Source organism: Microcaecilia unicolor, chromosome 2 (genome assembly GCF_901765095.1).
Source record: "Microcaecilia unicolor chromosome 2, aMicUni1.1, whole genome shotgun sequence".
NCBI lineage: Eukaryota > Metazoa > Chordata > Amphibia > Gymnophiona > Siphonopidae > Microcaecilia > Microcaecilia unicolor.
Window position 1 is genome coordinate 545,028,904 of NC_044032.1, and position 26,445 is coordinate 545,055,348.

The window sequence follows — 26,445 nt, forward strand, 5'->3', positions numbered from 1 at the left end:
GCAATATGTCCACATCCACAGAGGTATGGGTAAGGCAGGGAAAGGGCTAACCTCTGTGCCTTTAAAGTGAAGCTGCTATAGCCTCCAACACCCCGGTTAACAACTGGCAAGCCAGGAACCACCTCCCGGCAGATTTTTCTGGAGCTCGAACAAGCTGCAGCCACCCTGCTAAGGGAGATAGAGAATACTGAAGAGGCAGTGGAGCTAGCTGGCCAAGAGGGCACTGTGAAAGTTTGAGTGCTCTCTATCTCCCCTGCTGGTTGATGGACATAACCCATACGCGCCATGGCTGGTATAAGGGGTGTGGCTAATATAGGTGTGGCTATCATAGGGGTAGAGCCATACGTGGTGACCCCGCCCATAATGAGGACCAGCACCTTTTTTTCTACAAAAAAAAGCACTGCTAAGGAGTGATATATATTTTTTGCCTACTTTCTGTCCATGCAATTTATACTGCAAAAAAATATGGTATATATTCTGATTCTCATGCCATCTGAGTAATAGTAATATAAACCTCTCCACTACCAGACAAACTGAAATAATATAAAACCTGAAAAAAAACCTAACATACATCTAACAAACCTATTATACAGTAGTAGTATTAATTCCTATGACTCAAACAACATGAACCCTACCTATGAAAATAGGTAGTACTACAATATGTCATGGGTTCCTAGAACATCAACATATCTACTACTGGTGAAACAGAATAAGTAGGACTGCTACAGAGTTCTGCACAGAAACTACATGCAAAAAGAATACCACACCTCAGTCACATGCAAAACACAGACAGACCCTCACCAAACACAGAATATGGGTTCACAAATTTAATGGCCTAGTGGTTAGGGTGGTGGACTTTGGTCCTGGGGAACTGAGGAACTGAGTTCGATTCCCACTTCAGGCACAGACAGCTCCTTGTGACTCTGGGCAAGTCACTTAACCCTCCATTGCCTACCGCATTGAGCCTGCCATGAGTGGGAAAGCGCGGGGTACAAAAAAAAAAAAAGACAAAGACAAAAATTGAATTGGAAAAACCCAAGAAGTCAAACTAGGCATGTACAACATAACAACAGAAATGCTAATATATTCTACCTAATAAATTCAAAATAACACACTTTTTCTACCTTTGTTGTCTGGGAATTTTATTTTTTCCCCAAGTGAAACAATTTCGATGTTTGACCATGCAGCATTAACCCTAGACATTCAATTACAGTCTCAGTTCCATATAAAGAAACCTTTGTGGAGACTTAATTCCCAAATCCTCTCCCTGGAAGAATATCATGACAGAATTTGGACCTTTATTAAAAACATTATTGAATCAAATGCTAAAGGAGACAAGCCCCATTATTATAAGGGAAGCAGTCAAGGTATCTCTCTCTTTGGGGAGAAGAAATTTCTATATCAGCTCATTATACTACAAAAAGATCAAAAGAAAAGAATTAGAACTATCTATTAAATCCTTACAAAAAGAATTTATAGACACATGTAGCACAAGTAAATTGAACATGCTTTATAAACAGAAATATGAATATAACAGGATTTGGAGCCAGAGTAGGTTATGAAGTTTAAATCACTAAAAGATCTGTTTATGCAGAGCATAATAAATGTAGTCGTGCCCAGGCAAACTATTTTTATAAAAAAAATAAATCATACAAGGCTCTAATCCCGTCCATTAAATACTGTTCGGGCCTGTTGGGTCTGGCTGGACCACAGAACCAGAACCCAAGCCACTATCCAAACCAACTACCCTCAGTTGTATTTTCTTGGACACCAGCCTGGGAAACCACAAAAAGATAGCTACAAACAAAATAATCTTATCACATTAGCAACAGTTTATTCTTACAAAAATTAGCTGCAAAGCAGAAACTAGTTTCTCAGCAATTGGATACATAATCAAGAGGGAAAAACAGCAAGTGACTCCTACTAAGCCTCTGGCTCCCCAGAGACCCAGAACTGTCAGTGCCCAACCTGCTCATAGTATCTGAGTCCTCATATAGTATCTTCTCTCAGCTCAGAGTACAAAAAAAGCTGGTTTTGTAATGTGCCAGTGTCTTATTATTACGTGATTGAGAAAGCACATAAAAGATGCATTTCCTGGGTCCTCGTTAGGGCACATTCTTTGTTAGATGCTTGTTATCAGTTATAAAAAGTAAGAATGTAGTCCTGAGGAAAAGGTCACATTCTCAGGAACCAGATTGTATTCCAGCTCCCATCTTTTCTCCCTCACTAAAGGGCCAAGGTCTCTTCACCTGTCCCTATATTCCTTGTTCCCACACCCTTCTAGCTAAAATAAAATGCTGATGGAACAATGGCCACAGGTGGCTCCCTCTTTGATGCACACATAGAGGCAGATGCAGCAACCAAACGTAAAAAAATCAAAATCGTTAAAGTCCCTAACGATTTTTAAAAAACGAAGAATGCACCAAAAAAAAAGTCACACATGCTCAGATCGGTATTCAAACGTACAATGTATCAAAGAATCACAATACACATCGGTAATCGGCCCCTAAATCATGCGCAGAGCAGCCAAGCGTTTTGCTGGCTGCTCTGCGCATGCTGCAAACGTAAAAACAAACAAAAAAAAAAGCCACAACACATACACGTGGCTACCCGGTCAGCAAAATCCAAAAACAAAGGATCGGGAGGGGGCAAGGGCGCTCATCAGGAGTGTCCTGTATGGACGGCCTTGTCCCCCCCCCCCCCGCTGCTCCCCACTTTCCGCCGCTCCCCCCCCCCCCCGAAAAAGCAAAATGCTAGCTGCCCCGGTCCCCCTCCCTTCCTGTTCCTGTGTTCTGCAGAGCTAACTCCGCCTCCCGTCATTCTTTCGCCCCGTGCCCCGCCCCCGCTGCCCCCCCCTGAGGTCGACTACGCCGCTCCCCCCCTCCACCGAGACCCCCTCCCTATTAACGACCCGAGCAGCGCCTCTCACCTCTTTCAGAAGCGCTGCACGGGCAGGAAGATCTATTGTGTTGGTTGTAGAGTCTCCATGACGTCTCTTCTTCCCTGGCCCAGGCCCCGCCTCCTTCTGACGTAGCGTCAGTAGGAGGCGGGGCCTAGGCCAGGGAAGAAGAGACGTCATGGAGACTCTACAACCAACACAATAGATCTTCCTGCCCGTGCAGCGCTTCTGAAAGAGGTGAGAGGCGCTGCTCGGGTCGTTAATAGGGAGGGGGGTCTCGGTGGAGGGGGGGAGCGGCGTAGTCGACCTCAGGGGGGGCAGCGGGGGCGGGGCACGGGGCGAAAGAATGACGGGAGGCGGAGTTAGCTCTGCAGAACACAGGAACAGGAAGGGAGGGGGACCGGGGCAGCTAGCATTTTGCTTTTTCGGGGGGGGGGGGGGAGCGGCGGAAAGTGGGGAGCAGCGGGGGGGGGGGGCAAGGCCGTCCATACAGGATGCTCCTGATGAGCGCCCTTGCCCCCTCCCGATCCTTTTTTAATTTTTTTTATTTGATGTGTTTTCTGACGTCCTTTGGACCAATCACAGCGCTTTTAGCTCTGCTAATGCGCTGGGATTGGCTCAAAGTTTGTTTATTTTTTCACTTAATGATTTTTCCTGGCACAGAGCTGTCCTAACGAGAGGTCCAGACCTCTCGTTAGATTTCCTGCCTTTTTCCTGCGTAAAGGCAATCGGAAAAGGTTAGTGCATGTCGTTTCAATGGGGTTTTCACACTAATTGCTCATCTCCATTCCGTTTTCGTTAGCTGCTGGCTTCCTCGGTAAAAGCCCTTTGATGCATGCAACGGATCAAATTTTCCTCGTTGGAGGGTCATTAAAGGCTCATTTAGCTTTAGTGCATCTGCCTCTTAGTCATGGACTTAATTATACAGCAGAAGAATTCCTCTCCTCAGGGGAAAAAAAGGGGGAGGGGTGTTCTGAGCCAATTGTTTAATTGCTTTAGCCTGAGTAGTGAAAGGAAAAGAATGTTTTTGATCCACAGTAAGAGAAATGTAGTTAATATCTCACCATCTATACTGGGCCTTCATATTTACTAGGTCACATTCTCAACAATATAATACAATTTTTCACCCAAATCGCTGATATTTTAGAAGCTCTCTCAGAATTTTAGTCCAATCTATATATGTCAGAAGCTTCCTATCAATCCACTGATTTGGAGAATTTCTTAAAAGACCTGCATATTTCGTCCTAGACTAACCATGAAGTTGCATGGAATTCTTCCAACTCCATTTCAAGACAAAGAAATCCTGGAAGCTATTAAATCCCTTAAAATTCCCCTCCGAAGGGACACCACCTTGTAGTGGTGGAGCGGCTTCTGTGTTTCAATGACTCAGAGGGCTATGCTGAAGGGTTACCCATAACAGACAGGCCTCTGAGGAGAAACCAGACAAAGAGTGTCCCAAACGGAGAGAGGTAAGATGGTGACCTGAAGTTCGTATGCCCAACGGCCCAGCTGCCCTCTGAAGTTTTGTCTTCTTTACGTAAATTTCCTCTCTGTAATTGCATTTGCCTTAACTGAGAGGAAGGAGACAACCGGCGGTCAGCCGCCGATGGCCAGCGTTTTATCCCGAGCAGCAAATGCGGGACCACTGCGTGACGAACTGCCCACAGATGAAAGGGTTGGTGAGTCCTTTGATTAGCGCCAGCGAAGGAGTGTCGACACTCTTGGATCTGGAAAAAAACAACTCCATCACTCCCGAATTATTCAACCACCATGTCCAAAGGAGTGGAGGAGTGAGTTACAGGCATATGCTGAAACGGAGGATGTTTATAGCAGAACCCGAATCGGCGGAACCACTCCTCAACACCTAAGAGAAATCATCTTGGAGTTTTTTGCTCCCGTGGAGGTTGCATTGAATACCACCAGGAAGGCGCTTCGGGACCTAACGGTGGTAGTAAATAACTTTGTTTCAGATATAATCTTATTAGAGAGTTACATGGACAATTTAACTGAACCCTTTGAGAGTGAAAAATTGATATAACAAATGAAGTTCTGCCCGAGCAAGAAGTGGTTATGATCTTGAAAATGATAATAGACCAGAAACTTTGAATACTAAAATGATTATTATAGATGATTAATATCGAGATTATTGTTTTCCCCAGAGTTCCTGGTATGACTCCTAAAGTTTTCCTCAGAAATATTTCCTTAATTATTACTTTAAAAGGAGTGAAGCCTGTGAAAACTGGGATTACTTTAATCAGTGGGATTTGAATTAGAGACTTAAGTATATGTACTGTTAAATAACTTCTGGTTTTTAAAAGAGAGAGAATGTAATCAGATGTATTATTTCTAACTAAAAACTGGACAATAAGTATGTTTTCAATGAAATGAATTGACTATACACCGTATTGGGCTTGAAGAAGCCAACCAGATGATCAATGTGGAATAATGAATTAGATGAGTAATATCTGGGGATAATCAGGTTAATACCACGGGGTTATTTTCTGTTTACTGTTTACTTGATCTCCTTGTCTTGTTTCACTCTCCCTATTTAGTGGTCTAAGGAAGAGAATAGAATTACCCGACTGAAATAATTCCTATATATTATTTTCTCTGTATTTCTGGCAAGTTGTTTTATCACTTGTAAAATTTAAATGGTTATAAATAAATTAAAAAATTTTAAAAATTCCTTAAAATTAGAAAAGCATCAGGACCAGATGGCCTAATAAATGAGTTTTATAAAATCTTTAACACAGAATTACTTCACCATTTAAAACACTTAAGAACTAGAAAAAAACCCCGCTTATCCCCCAAAATTTGCTGAAGCAGTAATCACTATTCTCCCAAAACCTAATAAGGACCCTTCCTTAGGGCCCCCTTTTACTAAGCGGCAGTTGCTCGCTAAACAGGAAGTACTAACGGGTTACCACAGCAGCCCGGTAGTACTGCCCCACCCTTAGTGCGCAGTCATATCCAGCGCTACAAAAATAATGGTTACCACCGGATTAGAGCAGGAGCCCTTACCACCACCTCAAGGGGTGGTGGTAAGAGCTCCCCCCCCCCCCCCCGAAATGTCCACACGGCCAGTGCTTTACTTGCCACACGGCCATTTCCTGCAGGAGAAAGAGACTTCCCTTTTACCCACTGCAGTAAAAGGCGGCCTCGGCATGCATGAAAAACACGCACCGATGCAAGCACAGGCCCCTTTTTGCAGCTTGGTAAAAGGGGCCCATAGTTCAATTTCGCTCCCAAATATAGATTACAACATTTTTGCCAAAGTCCTTTCTAATTGATTACAGAAAATCATAGGCTCTGTTCATCAAAATCATGCATGTTTGGCTCATCACAGATAATGCTTGCCTTTTTCATCACTTTTCAATTTTAGTTAGGCCTAGTTCTTACCCTGGAGTGGCCATGTCGGTCGATGCTGAGAAGGCCTTCGACAGGGTAGAATGGGACTATCTTTCTAAAGTTTTAAAGTGGTTTAGAACCCCTGAATCATATATCAATAAAATAAAAATTCTTTATATATAACCTGTAGCCAGGGCCACCGAGGGGGGGCAGGGGGGACAAAATTCCCCAGGCTCGGGCCTCCAGGGGGGGGCCCAGCGGCGCCGCCTCCCCCCCCCCCCCCCCTCTGTCCACCACCAGGCCGGGTCCCCTGCACTGAAATCACTGAAATCCCTCCCTGTGTCCCGCCCTCGTCTGACGTAACTTCCGCGAGGGCGGAACACAGGGAGGGAAGGAGTCCCGAAGGGAGGCGATCTGCTGCTGCCTGCAGCGCTTTCACACGGAGGTGAGAGGCGCTGTGATTTCCATGCAGGGGCCCGGCCCGAAGGCGGCCTTGCCCCGGGCCCGGCCCAGTCTCTCGGCGGCCCTGTCTGTAACACATATTATAGCAAACAATTCCCATTCCAATAATATCACCTTTTCAAAGGGTAGCCGTTGGTGTTGTCCCCTTTCTTCCCTATTTTTTAATTTGGCTTTGGAACAGTTATTAACAATTAGGTACAATCCCAAAATCTCAGATACTCAACTAAATTCCATTGAAATTAAAGCAGCAGCATATGCTGATGTCATGCTTTTTTTTTTTTTTTACAAACCCTATAACCAGGGTGGGACCAGGCAGTTGGCATCGGCATTTAAGAAGGAGATAGAGCAGCTTTTAAACTAGAGACTGGGGGAAGGCCGGGAGTCACTAGAAGGCGCATGGTTTGGAATAAGGTATCTTTTAAAGATAATAACCAAAACAAGGCAGATAGGGTATCCCGATAGTGAGGTGCAAAAGAGACAGCAGTACATCAGGTGTCCTTAAATAAAAATCAGACAAAAGATTGCAAATTAATACTGTCAAGTAGTGAGCATGATGTAATTAGGAACAACAAACATAGTTTGAAATATCTATATGCGAATGCCAGAAGCCTAAGAAATAGTAACATAGTAACATAGTAGATGATGGCAGAAAAAGACCTGCACGGTCCATCCAGTCTGCCCAAGAAGATAAATTCATATGTGCTACTTTTTTTTTTATTTGTACTGTCCTCTTCAGTGCACAGACCGTATAAGTCTGGCCAGCCCTATCCCCGCCTCCCAACCACCAGCTCTGGCACAGACCGTATAAGTCTGCCCAGCACTATCCCTGCCACCCACCACCGGCTCTGGCACAGACCGTATAAGTCTGCCCAGCACTATCCCCGCCTCCCAACCACCAACCCCGCCTCCCAACCACCAGCTCTGGCACAGACCGTATAAGTCTGCCCAGCACTATCCCCGCCTCCCAACCACCAGCTCTGGCACAGACCGTATAAGTCTGCCCAGCACTATCCCTGCCACCCACCACCGGCTCTGGCACAGACCGTATAAGTCTGCCCAGCACTATCCCCGCCTCCCAACCACCAGCTCTGGCACAGACCATATAAGTCTGCCCAGCACTATCCCCGCCGCCCAACCACCAGCCCCGGCACAGACCGTATAAGTCTGCCCAGCACTAGTCCCGCCTCTCAACCACCAGCCCCAGCACAGACCGTATATGTCTGCCCACACTAGCCCCGCCTCCCAACCACCAGCTCTGCCACCCATTCTAGGCTAAGCTCCTGAGGATCCCTTTCTTCTGCACAGGATTCCTTTATGTTTATCCCACGCATGTTTAAATTCCGTTACCGTTTTCATCTCCACCACCTCCCGCGGGAGGGCATTCCAAGCATCCACCACCCTCTCCGTGAAAAAATACTTCCTGACATTCTTCTTGAGTCTGCCCCCCTTCAATCTCATTTCATGCCCTCTCGTTCTACTGCCTTCCCATCTCCGGAAAAGGTTCGTTTGCGGATTAATACCTTTCAAATATTTGAACGTCTGTATCATATCACCCCTGTTCCTCCTTTCCTCCAGGGTATACATGTTCAGGTCCGCAAGTCTCTCCTCATACGTCTTGTAACGCAAATCCCATACCATCCTCGTAGCTTTTCTTTGCACCGCTTCAATTCTTTTTACATCCTTAGCAAGATACTGCCTCCAAAACTGAACACAATACTCCAGGTGGGGGCCTCACCAACGACTTGTACAGGGGCATCAACACCTCTTTTCTTCTGCTGGTCACACCTCTCTCTATACAGCCTAGTAACCTTCTAGCTACGGCCACCGCCTTGTCACACTGTTTCATCGCCTTCAGATCCTCAGATACTATCACCCCAAGATCCCTCTCCCCATCCGTACCTAGCAGACTCTCACCGCCTTAGAATATATTGCCCTAAATGAAAAATTAGATATAATAGGCATCTCTGAGACCTGGTGGAAGGAGGATAACCAGTGGGACACTGTCAAAGTGGAGGAACCGGTGGTGTGGAGGCCAAGGAATGTGCAAATATGCTTCTTTTAGGTCCAGAGACGTGAGAAACGCTGCTGGCTGTACTGCCGCAATGACGGAGTGCAGGGTTTCCATGCGAAAATGTCGTACTCTGAGGGCCTCGTTGACTCTTCATAAGTCGAGGATTGGTCTGAAAGACCCGCCTTTTCGAGGCACAACAAAATTAATGGAATAGCGGTCGCAGCCACGTTCGGCGGGAGGCACTGGGATCACCGCTCCGAGGTGCAGCAAGACTTGTAAGGTCTCCTCTACCGTCGCCCGTTTAACGTAAGTGCCGCATCGGGACTCCACAAACACATCTCTCACTGGAGCACCAAATTCCAGTCGGTAACCTTCTCTCATCAGGTCCAGGACCCACAGATCCAAGGTAATCTTTGTCAACTCCTCTAGAAAGAGGGAAAGACGTCCTCCTATTGCAGGCATGGAGGAGTGGACCGGTGTCCCATCATTGTGGAGGACGCCCCTGAACTCCTGGCTTTGAACCGGCCCCTGCAGAATGTTTGTCCGAGCGAAAGGAGTACCTCTACTGAAAACAGACATGTTGAGAAAACCCAGCAGAGAGCCCCGGGCGATACCTGCGAGCTTCACGGAAGCGAAGTCTGGAAGAGGAGGGAAACACAGAACCCTTGGAAGAAGGCCTCGGCCTATCCTCAGGTAACCGCTGGGGCTTAGAGTGCCCCAGGTCTTTCACAGTCTTCTCCAATTCCTCTCCAAATAACAGGAGACCCCGAAAGGGTAGCCTCACCAGCCTTTGCTTAGAAGTCATGTCAGCCGCCCAATGCTGCAGCCAAAGTAGGCGGTGGGCAGACACCACCACAGACATCTGTTTAGCCGAAGCTCTGACCAGATCATAAAGGACATCAGCCAAAAATGGCAGGGCCAACTCCATCCACGGGGCAACCTCCAAAAGGGGGCCCGCACCATCGGCGGGCTGTTCCACCGCCTGCTGTAGCCAGGAAAGACATGCCCGAGCTGCATAGGAACTGCAAATAGACGCCCTCCATGCAAGGCCTGGAATTTCAAAGGACTGCTTCAGCGCGGACTCCTGCCACCGGTCCTGCATGTCTTTCAAAGCAACCCCTCCCTCTACTGGGAGAGTGGTCTTTCAGTCACCGCCATGACTTTAGGCATCCCCAAAGAGGCCAAGTGCTCCTCACTCAGAGGGTAAAGCTGACCCATAGCCCTGGCCACTTTCAAAAGGCCCATCGGGGTCAGACCTTTCCTGGTGGGGACGCTTGGAAACATTAAGGTACGCTCATGCCCAAAGTTAAATTTCATTTTAAGTATGTTACTTGTTTTATTTCCTCCTCCTTTTTACAAACAGCTTGATAAACTCCTCACTCAGTTCTTATGGGCCTCGAAGACACCAAAAATTGCTTTAAAGACATTAAAAAAAAAAAAAAGAAGCCTCTGGTGTAGGTTTTCCAGATTTTATTTTATACCACAAAATCATTCATAACTCAACAATCGTGCTATTGGATAAGATCCGAATTAACATACTCACCTGTTTGGCTCTCCATAGAAAAAGAACTCCGATCTCCATATCTCATTTCTAATTGTGTACCTTTTATCTTGCCTAAAAGTATTACATCGAATCCAATTCTACCAAATATTATTAGAATTAGACAACTTTCTTCGACATTCCTAGCACTTCATGATAATCTATGTTATGGGGAAATGCTAAATTTAAAATAAACAACAGTTCTTTTGGTTGAACTGGTCCCAAAATGGTATATGGTCTCTTGATCGCGTATTGTACTCAGACCAGATCAAACCATTCCCCATGTTACAATCTCAATTTTCCGTTTTTAATTCACAAATACTTAAATGGCTGCAACTGAAACATAGTTTTAAGGATAATGGTCTCACAGAACGTTTACAAGCTCAGCCACCTTCTATATAAATGTTTATATATACTCTTTTCAGTAATGGTCATGTTGCTTCTCATCTATATAAAGTGTTTCTCTCACCAAGAGCTCTATACAGAATTTGAACATTAATCTTATTGTGAAGAAATGACACAACATCAGTTATCACCTCAACAATTATCTATTTTTGGTCCACATTAAATCATCACTTAGCATCAACTTCTACCATTCAATCAATGTTTTTTTACATCACAAAGCAGTTTGTACTCCTCAAAAAATGTCAGTTGCAGGTTTCACGTCTTCCAATATTTGCTGGTCCTGCAAAGAGGGTCTATAGGAACTGTTGTTCACCTTATCTATGAATATAAATGTGCTCAAAAATCTTGGAATCTGGTTTGGATAATAACTACCAACATTTTCAATTTCTGTTCTCTTATCTTTCAAGACTATTATTTTTGACGCTCTAGCTTTGGACATTACTCTGTCAAGAAAAGGTACCAAACTATTACATATCCTTTTAGCAACTACAAAGAAAGGTTTTGTTTCATTGGAAGGACAACTCTCTTCTAAACGTGCATTTTTGGTGGAACTCAATATGACAAATACACAAATTTGAACTCTTATTGGCTGATAAATTGAGTACAGTCATTAAGGGCTCCAAAATTTGGTCTAGCTTAGTGGAGGAGTGGCCTAGTGGTTAGGGTGGTGGACTTTGGTCCTGGGGAACTGAGTTCAATTCCCACTTCAGGCACAGGCAGCTCCTTGTGACTCTGGGCAAGTCACTTAACCCTCCATTGCCCCAGGTACAAATAAGTACCTGTATACAATATGTAAGCCGCATTGCGCCTGCCATGAGTGGGAAAGCGCAGGGTACAGATGTAACAAAAAAATTACATTTCAAATAATTCTTAAATGGCAACTTGTTACTCAATAACCATATTATATTCATATATTTTGCATGTGACTGTCTATATAATGCTTTCACTGGGTTTTCTTATCGAGTTGTTTATTATATTTTAACAAATTTTACAATAAAAACTCTTGGATTTAAAAAATAAAATAAATAAAGAGGAAGATCAATGGTAAACTTCAATCACTGGATCAAAACTGGGACTTCTCAGCAATCTCCCAACCAAGCTTTATGAGTCAGTGCTAGCAGTCAATGCAGGCCTTACCTAGACTGCCATCTCCAACTGCCTTGCCCATTTTCTTGACACCTTCCTCGCCTATAACTCAAACTACTGCTTCTAGACACTTCTTTTATTGTGCTGGTTACCATCTCAATTTGCCATGAGGCATTTTTCATCCAATTTAGGTGAAATCATAATTACCCCAATTATAAAAACATCTGGTCTCTAATTATAGACTAATATCATCTATAACTTTTTTGTCAAGTTTATAGAAAGACTGATTGCATTACAGTTGACGGAGTTTCTAGAACTTCATATGTTACATTCTTCTCAGTCAGGTTTCAGATCATTTGTCAGTACTGAAATTGTTTGTTCTTTGTACATAGTGCATGTCAACTATTGTGCAAAGGCAAAAAGGAATGGTCTCCTATTCTTTTTTAATGTTTACATGCATTATCTAGGTTATTGTTTGGGAAAACTGGGGGTTCATTTTTACAGTTATACAGACAACATAACTGTTAATTCCTTTACACTCTAGTTTATTACAGAATGAGGTGGATACTTTTCAATTTAGGGAAGGGAAGGGAATTGGGACTTGATATACCGCCTTTCTGAGGTTTTTTGCAACTACATTCAAAGCGGTTTACATATATTCAGGTACTTATTTTGTACCAGGGGTAATGGAGTGACTTGCCCAGAGTCACAAGGAGCTGCAGTGGGAATTGAACTCAGTTCCCCAGGATCAAAGTCCACTGCACTAACCATAGGCTACTTCTCCACTCCTAGGCAGTTCTATCCAATTTTGCAACTTAATGCAGAAAAAAAATAGTAATTCCATGAAAGAAGAAAATTTGTGACGTACTTTTTCTCCAACTATTAGAATTCTAGGTGTAGTTCTGGATTCTAGATTAACACTACAAGCGCAACTTAATACTCTGACCTAGGAGGCTTTTTTTTGTCATGTGCAATTGTCAACAGATGTGCAAATACTTTGAGCAAGAATATTTTCTGTTGTTAGTACAGTCCCTTGTTTTGAATCTTTTAGATTATTTTAACATTTATTTAGGCTGTCTAAATAACACTGCTTTACATCAGATTTATTTTTTAAAGAAATGGGATAGTTTAATCATCTTACTACCAAAAGATCCATTTGTTACCAATACATGCGAGAGTTATCTTCAAATTTCTTTGTTTAATTTACAAAACTGTTTTTAGATTTGTGCTACCATATTTATCTGACCATTTTATAATTATGGTACCATCTAGACTAATTAGGAATTTTAATCTATTTGCATAACCTTCACTGAAAAATAAAAAAAGTTTTAGGTTGGTTGATCATCTACTTTCATATCAAGCAGCATCTTTCTTAACCCTCCATTGCCCCTGGTACAAAATAAGTACCTGAATATATGTAAACTGCTTTGAATGTAGTTGCAAAAACCTCAGCAAGGCGGTATATCAAATTGTATTTCCCTTTCCCTTTATATGTCTTTGCACGAATTAACCAGTCGTCCAGGTAAGGATGAACCAAAATGCCTTGCTTACAAAGCGCCACCACTACCAATACCATAATCTTGGTAAATGTCCTTGGAGCTGTTGCTAGCCCGAAGGGCATCGCAGAAAACTGAAAATGTAGTTCGAGCATAGCAAAACGAAGAAAACACTGGTGTGCCAGCCTTATGGGAATATGCAAATAGGCTTCTTTCAAGTCTAGGGTAGTGAGAAAGTCTCCTCATTAAACGGCCACAATAACTGACCTTAAGGTTTTCATGTGGAAAGGTAATACCCAAAGTGCCCCATTGACCCACTTGAGATCCAGAATGGGACGAAACGAAACCTCTTTCTTTGGAAGAAAGTAAATGGAGTACCTGCCTGTGCCACACTTGAGATCCGGGCACTGGACAAACGGCCCGTAAATTGACCAGCCTTACTAATGTTTCTCTTATTGCTAGCATCTTCCCTCAAGAACGACAGGAGACTCCAAAAAAGGCGTCTGGAAGAAAGTGAGCAAACTCCAGAGCATACCAGTCAAGAATAATCTCGAGGGCACACTGGTCCAAAGTGATTTGGGCCCACCTCCCACAAAAATCTCTTAACCTGGAACTTACTGGAACAGGAAGGTGGGCCCGTACACCTTCATTGGGCCGGATGACTGAGCTGGAGAAGGGAACCCCCCTCTCAACCCCCACACTGTCCCCCATGAAAGGGATGCAAACGCTGATAGTAACAAGACCTCTGGAAAGTAGCTCCTCTGCCAACACGATAGCACCTAGAGCACATCCCCGGAAAGACAACCCACCCGACTAAAGGGTTTCAGCCGATCTTCAGGAAGATGAGGCACCTTAGAATCTCCCAAACTCGTCACCAAACAACAAGGAACTTCTTAAAGGGAATTTGCTTAATTTAGAATTTGAAGCCATGTTCGCCAACCAGCCGCAAAGCCACAGGGTCCGACGTACCGCTACACCTATGGCCATGGATTTTCCTGATGCCCGTAGTAAATCATAAAGAGTGTCCAACAAAAACACAAACCCCTTCTCAATCTTGGCCACTTCTTGGTCTACTAAGGACAAATCATCAGAGTCCTTGGCCAACACTCTTTCCGACCACCAAAAACATGCCCGCACTAGCAAAGCTCAGGAAATAGCCGCCTGCACTGCCAAGGCCAAGACATCACAGCAATACTTTAACCGAGTCTCAATTCGACACTCTTGAGGATTCCTGACAGCCATTCCTCAATCTACTGGCACAGTATTTTAATTAGTCACCGCCGACACCACTGCGTCTACTACCGGAGGTTTGAGCCAGTTTTTATCCCTCTCAGGCAGCGGGTAAAGAATCATGGCACATGCTAACCGGAAAGAAGCATCTGGGGTATCCCACTGTGCTTTGACGATATCCCTAATCTCCTAATGCATAGGGAATGATCTACTGGACTCACAAACTCCCTTAACTAAAGGGTCAACCTTGCTATGCTCTGTAGGCTCTGGGGCCTCATCAAAATTCTAAGTACTCGATACCAAGGCAATTAGGTCTTGTAAATCTTGCCTATGGAAGACCCTAGCCACAGAAGGGTCCTCCCCTCGAGGCAGCTTCTCCATAATTGAAGAACCAGCCTACTCACCTTCCAAATCCTCTGTATCCAAGTCCAGACCTTCCAGCTCTTGTACAAAGGGCTCTGCTTCTAATTCAGTGATGTCTTCCTGGTCCTCCCAAGAGACGCTAGCTCTCTCTGCACCAGGAAGGGGACCAGAAGCCATTTGTGCAGCTAGAACGGGAAGAGGAGAGGACTGCTTTAACAAAAAGGCTTTGTACATAGCCAAAACAAACTCCAGAGGGAATACCCCTTCAGGACCCCCCCCCCCCCCTGATAACGATAACGAGCGTGCTGGGACTGAGCCCGGACAGGCTGCCGAGAAGCAGGAATGTGCCTACACCTAGCATAGGAATAGGGAGCACTCCTCTTCCCTCCAAAACACCTCCTAGTTGAGGTAGTAGCAGAAGACGTCCGGCAGGATACAGAATCCATAGCATCATTGTGCTTCTTGATCTGGTCAACCAGATCCTCTACTTTCTCACCAAAAAGGTTATCCCCCTGGCAAGGAACATCCGCCATCTGCTGCTGGGCCGAATGATCCAGGTCTGGGACACGCAGCCATGAGAGTCTGCGAATCACTATATCTTGAGCAGCGATTCTGGATGCTACATCAAAAGTGTCGAACGTACCCCTAGCCAGGAATTTTCAACATGCCTTCTGCTGCCTGAACACCTGGCGAAAAGGCTCAGCCTGCTCCGGAGGGAGCGCATCAACCAAGCTAGACAGTTGCTTCACCGAGTTCCGCAAGTGGATGCTCGTGAACAGCTGGTATGTCTGGATTCTGGCAGCGAGCATAGTGGCCTGATACGCCTTCCTCCCAAAAGAGTCCAAGGTTCTAGATTCTCTGCCTGGGGGCGCCAAGGCATAGTCCCTAGACATCTTGGCTCTTTTGAGAGCGGAGCACCATCATGGAGCTGTGAGGTAGCTGAGATTTCATCAATCCAGGTTCCCTGTGGATCCGATATTGGGATTCAGTTCTCTTCGGGATCACGAGGTTAGACAGAGGGAATGACCAGTTTCGCATAAGGACTTCCTTCAGTGCGTTATGCAAAGGAGCCATTGTGGCCTCTCTAGGTGGAGAAGGATAATCCAGGACCTCGAGCATCTCAGCCCTGGACTCATCCTCAACCTCCATAGGGAAGGGAATAGCCGCAGCCATTTCCCTGACAAAGGAGGTAAAGGATAGACTCTCCGGTGGAGACAGTCTCCATTCTGGTGGAGAGGACGGTTCAGAAGGAATCCCATAGGACTCATCAGAAGAAAAGTACCTGGGATCCTCCTCTTCCTCCCACGAACGCTCATCTTCAGCATCAGACAAGACATCTCTCAGAGCAGTCCGAAACTGAGCCTGCCTCGACGTCGAAAAACGACGTCCTCAATGGCGGTGCTGAGATGTCGATGCCCGCCTAGACTCCAGTGAAGCTTCCTCCACCAACGTCGAGGGAGAGTCGACCTGGGTGGCAGGCGGCACCGAGGTTGGGGACCTCACCACAGGCGAAGGGCAAGAAACCGCGGTAGCCGACGGTATGGAAGGCGCAAGCACCCCCAACACCGAAGCATACTGATGCAGTAACCCTTCCAGAAGCTCTGGAAGCAGGGCCCTGATGCGTTCGTCGAGAGCTGCCATCGGACAAGGCTGTGGGGTCGGCATAGGAGCCTGTGGCAGAATCTGTCGAGGTTCGGGAGCAGGTACCGGGCTGCTAGAGTGACGCATCGGCACCTCCTGAATAGAGGGAGAGCGATCCTCTCGGCGCCGACACTTCTCGGGTGCCGAATCCCTCGACACCCCAGAGCTCCCAGCACCGTGTGTCGAAGGAGATCAATGATGGTGCTTCTTCGTCTTCACTCGACGCCCGTCATCGAGACTCCTCAGTATCAATGAGGAAGACGTGGAATCCTCACTTCTCCTCGGGGCCAGGTCTGACGAAGGTAAGTCCTAGGGGGTCTGCATAACAGGAGGCCTCGAGACAGGTGGAGACCCACTCGATGCCTCACTGCTCCCAGCATGAGTAGGTCGTTCCGCAGCCATTACCGTCGTTCCTGACGTCGATGCGTCCCTCGATGTCGATGCTGCCGTCGAAGGACCGGACTGAGCCCCAAAAAGCTTCTCTCGTTGGGCCTCTCGAGACACTTGGGTCCGTTTCTTCATGCGAAGACACAGACTACAAGCGGCTGGGCTGTGGTCGGGCCCAAGGCACTGGATACACCAAGCGTGGGTATCGGTACCTGAGATAGTCCGGTTGCACAAAGTACAACATTTGAAGCCGCTGGGTGTCTTCAATGACATGGAAGAAAAAACGGCTTCGGCGAAATCAAAAGACGCGATCGTGCCTGTTAAAAGAAAAAAAGGGCACGAGAAGAAGGAAGCAACCCGACCGCGCCGAAAAACAAAGGAAACTTGAAAAGGGGCAAAAAATTAAAGAAAACTATGGGAGTTTTTATTTTTTTTAAACAGTAAAATCATAAAACAAAAAGAAAGAAAGAAAGAAAGAAAGAAAGAAAGAAAGAAAGAAAGAAAGAAAGAAATTAACGCAGAAAACTCTTCCCCGGGCCTGCGAGGAGCGGGGAAAAACTCAACTGCACCTCACCGCAGAGAAAAAAATAACTGAGCGGGAACACTCACGCGACGGGTGGGAAGACGGACACGCATGCGCGTATGCCAAAAGACTCTGGCTAAACTTTTTTTTATATATTTTGCTTGCAAAATTGCCGATTCCCGGGTCGACCCACATGTGAGAACAAGCAGCCTGCTTGTCCTCGGAGAAAAAAGATATCACTGGTATAACAGGTTGCACAGCCAGAATCCTGTCAGTATGCTAATACCAAAGATATAAGTAATAGCAGAAACACATAAGAGTACTTGAGAAAAAAAAATACCCTTCCGGAACACCTCTGCAAAGCATGACATTACTTACAAACCAGTGGCAGAAAGAACCCAAGGATATCTCAAAACCCAGGGTGAGTCCTAGACTGGTCTAGCAGGATTTAAGGAAAGGAAATCTTCACCTTCCTGCTAGACCAGACTAGCGAGATGTGCCAAAGCGTATCCCTCAGGATGAAAGACAAGGTCCCTTCCAAAACAGCCCTGCCAAAGTTATTGTCCCAACTAGCTCTGCCAAAGTTATTGTCCCAACTAGCTCAAATATCTTTGACCAACTCGAAACATATCAGATGGCTGAAAAATTCAGGCCTAAATATGTATTATAAGTACATTTAGGCTAAAAATATACAAAGTTTTTCATTATGCCTGACAAAATGAATGCAATGACAACCAAGTTGCCGCCCTACAAATATCCTGACAAGTGGTCTTGCAGCTGGGAACATGTAGAACTACCTCACATGCCCGAAGACATAAGAATTTCCTAGAAAGCTCTAGAAAAAAAAATGCTTGGTTGGTGATCAGTTGGCATCAGTCAAATAAATAAGGAAATGTCTTTTCTGTGAAGAGTGATAGACTATTTCCTATTTCCCAGTGAAAGTGAAACTAGTAAAGGTCAATACAATAAGAGAAGTCAAGCAAGCATCCTTACACATGATGCGAGAGTAGGCTCTGCAATATTGTATGAGGAATGGACAAAACTAAATGGCTCCTGCAGTCCTTATCTGCCATGCCAGTCTATGCTTCCAGATCTATCAGTAAATCAACAAGATAACTAGTCAAACATTTTGTCTACAAGATATCAACACAAGATAAACAAGTAGCATGAAGCAGTTATCAAACTAACTTACAAACATGTTTTTAAATCTTATCTTCATTGCCAACCTTACATTTTAGATGAGACAGAAAAGCATTGGAGGCAGTACTACCAATTAAGGAGTTCTTTACTAAAATACATTAAATTCTGCAGTTAGTGCGGCTTAACAGGGAAAGCCTGTTCCGAAAGGATGGACTCCACCTTAACTAGGATGGAACCAGGCTGCTGGCACTAATTTTTAAAAAGGAGATGGAGCAGCTTTTGAAGGGGGTCTGATGATAGCAACATCTTTCCAGGCCTTGCGCCAGAGAAGCTGCCAGTTTATCACCTAAAGGCAAATTGCCATCTGCATTATGCTACAGCATTTCTTCCTGATACATCAGCAGTTTTATTGGTCACCAACCCAGACTCTGACTTGTGGGGGAGTATAACGCAGAACTATCTTCATGAAAGTGGAGAAGAGGAAGTACAAGATTAGTCTTTATTTCCTTATTCACCATTAAAATAGTGCGAGTTGCCGTGTTAGGGGTCTGTTAACTAAAGTATAAGGTTTTGCACTTAGGGCTAGATTCTATATATTGCACTGAAAAAAGCACTGTTCTATAAGTCGCGTTTAAAGTTGAACATGGTTTATAGAATAGCACATACCCAGGAATTGCACCTAACTTTAGGCGTGGCCATTTCACCAACTGAAATGTGGTGCAAATGTAGGCGTGTATTCCCCTATTCTATAACAATGTGCATAAATGCTAGGAAAGCCCCTGTTTCACCCATGACCCTACCATGTGGTTGCCATGTTTAATTAACATTTAACTTCTACACTTACAATTAATCTAGAAACAAAAGAACATACTTAACCTGAGGGAGCTTAAGGTCCCAAAAGCTAGTCAAAAAATGTATTGTTAGTCCAATCCTATCACCATATATTCTTTTTTTTCTTTGGTTTATATTTATTAACCCTTATTTTGGTAAAACTAAAATTCACTTCATTGTTTTCAGATTCATGCTGACCAGCCAGAATATGTGAAAACTGGTTGACAAAGATGGAAGAATTATATCAAAACACTTCTTGCTCCAGACAGCAAGTGAGGACGCAAGCTACACTTAATTAAAAAAGAAATTTGCATGACTATCTGCATATCTGATGCTAACGAGAATGAAAGAGATATAAGAAGGGAATAGCAATCAGAGCGTTGCAGAGCGTTGGTGATGTTCTGTATTATCCCTGGTCACAATACATTTAAGGCAGCATACATTTACCACTATAGCTGCCATTATGACTGTGTTCCATGAGACTGTATGGCATTTATCTAGCACATTCTTAACAAGAAAGCATTTTATTGTTCTGACAGCTTTGGGAAGTATGTATCTATCTCCTGTTATTCTACATTTCCCAGTAGAAGACATTTTTTTTTTCTCAAGTTCCACTACACCCAGAGTCAGCTTCTTGGGATTTGCATTTACAGGTCAACATTCAAAGTGATTTAATTGGCCAGAAATGGCCCCTAGCCAGTTAAATCGCTTGTCATTTTCTATGGCACTTCATCAGCTAATGCCACTGAAAATGTCTGGTTAGCACCTCTCCCAAAACCAGATATTTTGGGGGCAGAGTCAGCAAGGCCAAGGTAACTGCAAAAATAGGACTGCATAAAAGTCAGTCCAATCTTTATGCAGTGATCCATAGCAAGTTAAGTGGTGAATGTTTTAGCTGGCTCCACAAACGTGGAAATGCAATAACAAAGTCCAGACATGGCCCGGCATTGAATTTCTGGTCATAACGCCGGCAGCGCTGAGTATCGACCCCTTAGATTTTTGGAATGCGGCCACTTCAACTGTGCTTGTTGAAAGTCTGTGTTTTGCACATGTAAGAAAGATACTGAGCGAGAGCGTGGTTTTTGTGCTGAAACCTATAGCTTTGTCTTTCCGATTACCATAACTTAATAAAATTGCCATGCAGCAGGACTGGTATTATATTGCTATTTTAAGTAATTTAATCAGTTGATTTTTTTCAAAGGTGTCAATATGTTCACCATTTTGGAAAGTATTACAAAATCTAGATAGCACCTCTGTATTTGTACCTCCTATATGGGATCTCTGGGAGGTGGCTGGCATTAACCTGTGGGTGTATTCCTTAGGCAAAGATACTTTTATAGATGAAGGGAGCAAGAAATTAATAACATATAACGCTCAGCTTCAGATGTGCCTTTTGGGGTTCGTGTCTCGTTGGTCTAGTAGAAAGGAACCTTTTGATTGGATCCTCGGATCCGCGCATCTGCCTCTATTGTGGCTGGAGTGAGCCAAATATGTCTTGGAGGTATGAGAAATTTTTAAATTATAGGGAACAGTTTTGGATATACACTCTTAATACTGTGGAGTTCAATCGGTTAAATCAGGAAATCGAATGGATGACTCTGATTTAAAGGTCCTGTTCCGGTTTAGCTGTTTCAGCCCAGAAGTTCGAATGACGTCATTATTGAGTTGTATAAGAACCCTTATTGTAGTGATAGGCGGTCATCTTTGGAAGATCCGCTAAAAAGATATAGGTTTGGTGGTTTTTTCTATATGTATATGACCTTTGATTTTTTTGTCTGTGGATAATTTCCTTTTTTGTTCCTTTTAGGAGACAACCTTGACACAGCGCTTGTTGCAAAACATGGAACCATGTCGGCTTTATTGTGTCTCTGCCGCATGCAGTACAGTAAAAGAGTAATTGGATTTCATTAAAAAAAAAAAAGCTAAGTACAAGCTAAATATAAGCTGAATTGTTATGTTGTTGAAAAATATAGAAAAATACAAAAATAGGATTAGAAGATCGATGAGGATTACGTCACTACCTCCAAGACATGCTTGGCTCATTCTGGCCGTGGTGGAAGTGGATGAGCGGATCTGGTTGGGAGGTTCTTGTCTGCTAGACCAATGAGGTGTGAGCTTTGAGAGGCATGTCTGAGGCTGAGCGTTATATGTTATTAACCTGTGGGTGGCAGCTTCCAGGCTGGTTGGTGAATTTTCTTCAATGCTGAGGTTTTCCTCTGTCCTAAGATGTATTCCCTCTCCTTTCTGACTGGCCTTGGCATCAGGTGTTTGCCCACTTAGGATAGCGGTCTCTTTGCTACTGGGCTATGGTTTAGCTTGGTTGCATTTTCCAGTGGCATTGTTCTCTGGTATTCTTCACTGGCACTAGCTGCAGCTTTTACAATTCAACAGCCTTCTCTGTTTTGGTGTTGCTGCTAGCAGGGTGCTGTTGTGTTTCAACATGCTTCTACATCATTTTTTTGCCTCTTTGTTTTCTCCAGTACTGGGCAGTTGGCAGTTGTACCAGGCTTCTTCGCTGGAGAGAGGGAACTTCTTGCTGCTGGTGTACGACTGGAGGGCCCAGAGGTCCGGGCTTAATAATTTCTGTTCCACGATGGCTTGCCATCCATTCTGTCCTATGGTACCAACAGCCAGATTCTGCGGCAGCACTTAGCTGTGGCTATTACTCATACTACTTAGCTCCAATGCACATTCTTGCTGACCAGTTTTCATGTGCAGCCTCTTGAGCCAGGTCTTGCCCTCTCAGCAAGGAGATAGATCTGCCTTACACCCAGTTCACCATTGCCTTGTTCTCCTTTGCCAAGTTTCCTCCTCAGGGATAGATTTGGAATTGGGCTAGTGCAGTTGTGTGCAGACCTAGTATTTCCCAACCGTTGAGGTTGCAGGAGGGCAAGACTCAAGATTACACTGAATATTTTCAGTCTACTTTTTGCTGTTGGGGGGGGGGGGGGGGGTCAGGTGCTCCAGACTGTGTACATCTCTTTCACGATTTCTGCTTCAGCTAAAGCAATCTGCGGTTCATGAAGTCAGGCAGGTTTCACCTTCCAACTTGGGGTCTACCAGGGCTTTCCATGCCTTTCAGGGTGGGGTCTCAGACCTCTCCTCAGGTTTCAGTATGGTGGATCGCCCCTCTAAGTTACTGATGGAGTAGACTGAACTGGCCTTCGTTCATTGTGGCTTGGCTATGCTTCTGCAGTGTTACACGCTAGGGTTTCCCTTTCATTTCAGGTGGTTCTAGCCACCTGGTGACCACTTCTTTATTTTGACACAGTTGAGATTGTCCCCTCCTGCCTTTTGGGCACAGGCAGTTAGTCTATTTCTTGTGGAGGAGTGGCCTAGTGGTTAGGGTGGTGGACTCTGAAACGCCCCCTTCCAAAACATTTTTTTTTTATTATCACACAGCTAGCGTGTGCAAATGGCAAAACTAATGCAAAACACGTTAGTGTGTCCCATTTTCGACCATTTTTGCTATGTTATGTGCACATTAGTGTCCAACGTAGTTTAGTAAAAGGGCCCCCGAGTTATCTGCAGGAATGAATATGGGCTTTCAAATAAGTCTGTAAGTAATAAAAGTTTACCCTTGTACTCAAAACCACTCCGCGAAAAACTACACTGGCTCCCAATCAAAGAACACATCGCCTTCAAAATCTGCACCATGGTTCACAAAATCATCTACAGAGAAGCCCTGAGTTACATGACAGACTTGATTGACTTACCAATTAGAACTACATCCGAATCAACACGATCTTATCTAAATCTGCACTACCCAAGCTGCAAAGGACTTGAATACAGAACAACTTACGCATCTAGTTTTTCCTACATAAGCACACAACTGTGGAACGCATTACCAAAAGCCTTGAAAACGAAGTACGACCACCTAAACTACCGGAAATCACTAAAAACTAACCTGTTTAAAAAGTCATACCCTACCGATCCAACTTAAATGCCTAACCTCTGCAACACAACCAAACTAAATCACGTAATGGACATAACACAACTCTTCCGTTCTCCGATTCCCTAATGTGGCTGTGCCAAATTAACTTGATTTTACCACATCACACTGTATTTGTTCACACCGGAGCCTGCAAAGGCCTCTCCGGTACTATGTAAGCCACATTGAGCCTACAAATAGGTGCGGAAATGTGGGCTACAAATGCAACAAATAAATAAAAGATTAAATTGCTGGTCACATCACAAGTCATTTGTAGGTGGGAAAAAAAACCAAACTTACTGCAAGCACTGTAATTAGAAAATGTCATCTGCAAAGACAACATTTTGCAAAGTGTGCTCAAACAAGGAACTATATTTACTAAACTGCACTATCACCTTAGTATGCAGTACTACTAAATAGATCCATTTACATAAAATAGGACCTGTAGTAAATAATATATACTAATGCATATAAGCACACATAAATGTAGTAGCACCTCTAAGTAACTCTAGCCATTGCTTTCTGCAAATACCTTTTTACAGTTTAATTTGCTAAGTTCAGGCTATTCACTGAATATGACCACAACCCACAAGATCTAGCTTTAAATATCAGTTTAAGTATCACTTCCTAAACTGTTCCTAATCTTGTTTCCTGTTTCCATTATCAAACATTATAAACCGCTCCTTTAGTTTTAGCCAAATTCTGATATAAGACATGACATCACATCAAGTAACTAACTTGCCTCACTCAAACAAGGAGTGACACTGGCTGCACATACTGCAGCAGGACATGTTTATCCACTCCTACCCTAGCTGAGATAATATTTAACCTTCTCTCTGACCCTCTTTGACCTCATGTGCATCTTTCTTTAAATTAGTAACTTTACTTTGTAACTCCTCTTACCAAGCTATACCTTCCATCTTTGCTTATACCCCACACTGTCAATTAAATCGTTCTATTACGTATTGTGTTAACAGTGTAAGTAGTACACTATGCCATACTTTGTATTGTTAAATATTTTTGCTGCTGTAATTGTCTATTGCTCATGTTTGAGTCTTACTGCACACCGCCTTGAATGAATTCCCTCAAAAAGGCGGTAAATAATACATGAAAATAACATACTATACAAACTCAACATCCTTGACTTAATCATGTGAGATAGGTGCTTCCAGTCACCCAATATCAAGACTTAGCCTATGTCTGAGGAAAAAAAAAAAAAAGCTTAATGAGCAGAGTAGTTTTTAGTTTCATTTTTCACGAGTAAGCATCTCAACAGGATGGCTCCCCTATGAAGCTAATGTACCCTGGTGACTAGAAAGGAAACGTAGAAAGCTAAGTAGTATCTATTAAGAAAATGATTCTTAGCCAGTCTGCCATTAAAAAAGGAAAGAAAAACATTGCTGTTTCTCTAGTCAGACATGGTGATTTGTTGTAACAGTCCATTATCTCCAACCATAAGTCAGACAAATATAACCAAATGTAATATTTGTATTTAAAAAGGTACCATCATTAACCCCAGAATAGCAGGTATACAGGTTGTTGTTTTTTTAAATTCCATACACATTTGTTTCCTAACCCACAATAACTGATAAAGACAGAAAATATTCGCTGGCAAAGTGGCCAGCAAAGCAATCAATTAAGAAACACGGCATGCCTATGCCTAACCCCTCCTAAGTGGGCACTGAATCCATTCTTGCTTACAGCCAATTCTACAGACTAATTGCTTAGATGTGCCAAATTTCCATCTCAGAAACTAAACAGTTGTTGAACCAAAACTTATCAGAAGGCAACCATAATTTCATTTTTACAGGTTTTCAACTCAACCACATTAAAAAAAACTATGAAAAATGAAAGATAAGGCAAAATCAGAAGTACACAATCAGTAGATTTCACACTTGCCAACAGTGATAGCTTATAGAGTGGCCTCTCTAGAAAATAAATTCCTTCCTGGCAAACAATTCTTTGTGTGTTTGCGTGGTGGGAAACAAATAAAACCTTTCCCTTATTATATTTACGTTAGCCTCGGGCCATTCAACTACACCAAATTTTACAACTTCGGTTGGCTCCAAGCGTGCTTTATTTTAATTTAGAAAGGGCCCCAGTCTCCCAGTATGTTAGAAAACTATTCATTGAAAGACAACCAACAAAAGATTCCATGCAGACAATGATGCAGCTCTATACCAGCGGATGACTGCGATCTAGCTACGATACAAAAGTAAAGAGGAAGAAGAAGCACTTGTTCTTTCTGTGACCCGTGCCAGGAACGAAAATTGCACACAGTGAAAACGGGTTCATTAATAAAGCTCGCCTCAGCATTTGCAGCCATCGGGTTTACACGTGCTGTTCGAACAGGAAGGTGATCTACTTCACATACAAGGTTCTGCGGCGAGACTGCACCCGAGCCCCCTCCCCAATAGCAAGCAGCAAAACATAATCAGCTGCTCTGCATGTGACAGCAAGATCACGCCTCACTCCCTATTTCCACTGCAGAGAACACCAAAAGTCCCGCTCCTTTCTTCTCTGTACGTCCTACTGCTATGAGAACAGAGCAGATCCTCTAAGAGGAAGAGGGACCATGCCCGTGCCCCTTCTAGGCTTATTATACTCACCGCCAGCTCGCGAGCGGAGGTCGGACACCGTCTCGCGGACGGTCGCCATGGCGGCAGCAGCAGGTGGATGAGCCGGGGCAGGGGGAGGTGGCGTGCTCTGTCTTCACTGGCTCCCGGCGAGAGGCGCCTCTGCAGTCCATCAATGGCCCCCCTCCTGACAAGAGGAATAGGAGGAGACGGATAATTTCGCCCCTCCTACAGCGGCCGGGAAACAAATAAAGGAGGTATCAGACACCACGTCCACGACCAAGGAAAGAGCGCAAGAAGCAACTACGCGCGAGCCAAACCACCTGCACCCCGACAGCTGGAGCTCAATATTCAAACCTCCACAGCAACACAGTGTCCGAGAACCAGCGAACAAGCTTCGCTCCGCCCCCGACAAAAAGAACCTACCATTTCTGTCAAAGGAAGGGGTGGAGACAGCTAACCGTACACTGTGGGTTGACAGACAGCACACCCCGCCCCCCACTTCGCCCCAGCCAGTCTTACTCTTCTTGACTTGCTTGCTGAGGACTGCTGCATTGCCAACCGGTTAGAGCGTTA

The 26,445-nt window shown here is 44.3% G+C and overlaps 1 protein-coding gene across 1 annotated transcript in view; it reads right to left on the bottom strand.

The window, feature by feature from the left end:
• Positions 1–26,237, bottom strand: part of ATP8A1 (ATPase phospholipid transporting 8A1) — a 649,985-nt gene extending 623,748 nt beyond the window's left edge. The window contains 1 exon segment of the mRNA XM_030191344.1: positions 25,903–26,237. Coding sequence (XP_030047204.1) covers positions 25,903–25,951 — 49 coding nt within the window. The 5' untranslated portion in view covers positions 25,952–26,237.
• Between the last annotated feature and the right edge of the window lie 208 nt (positions 26,238–26,445).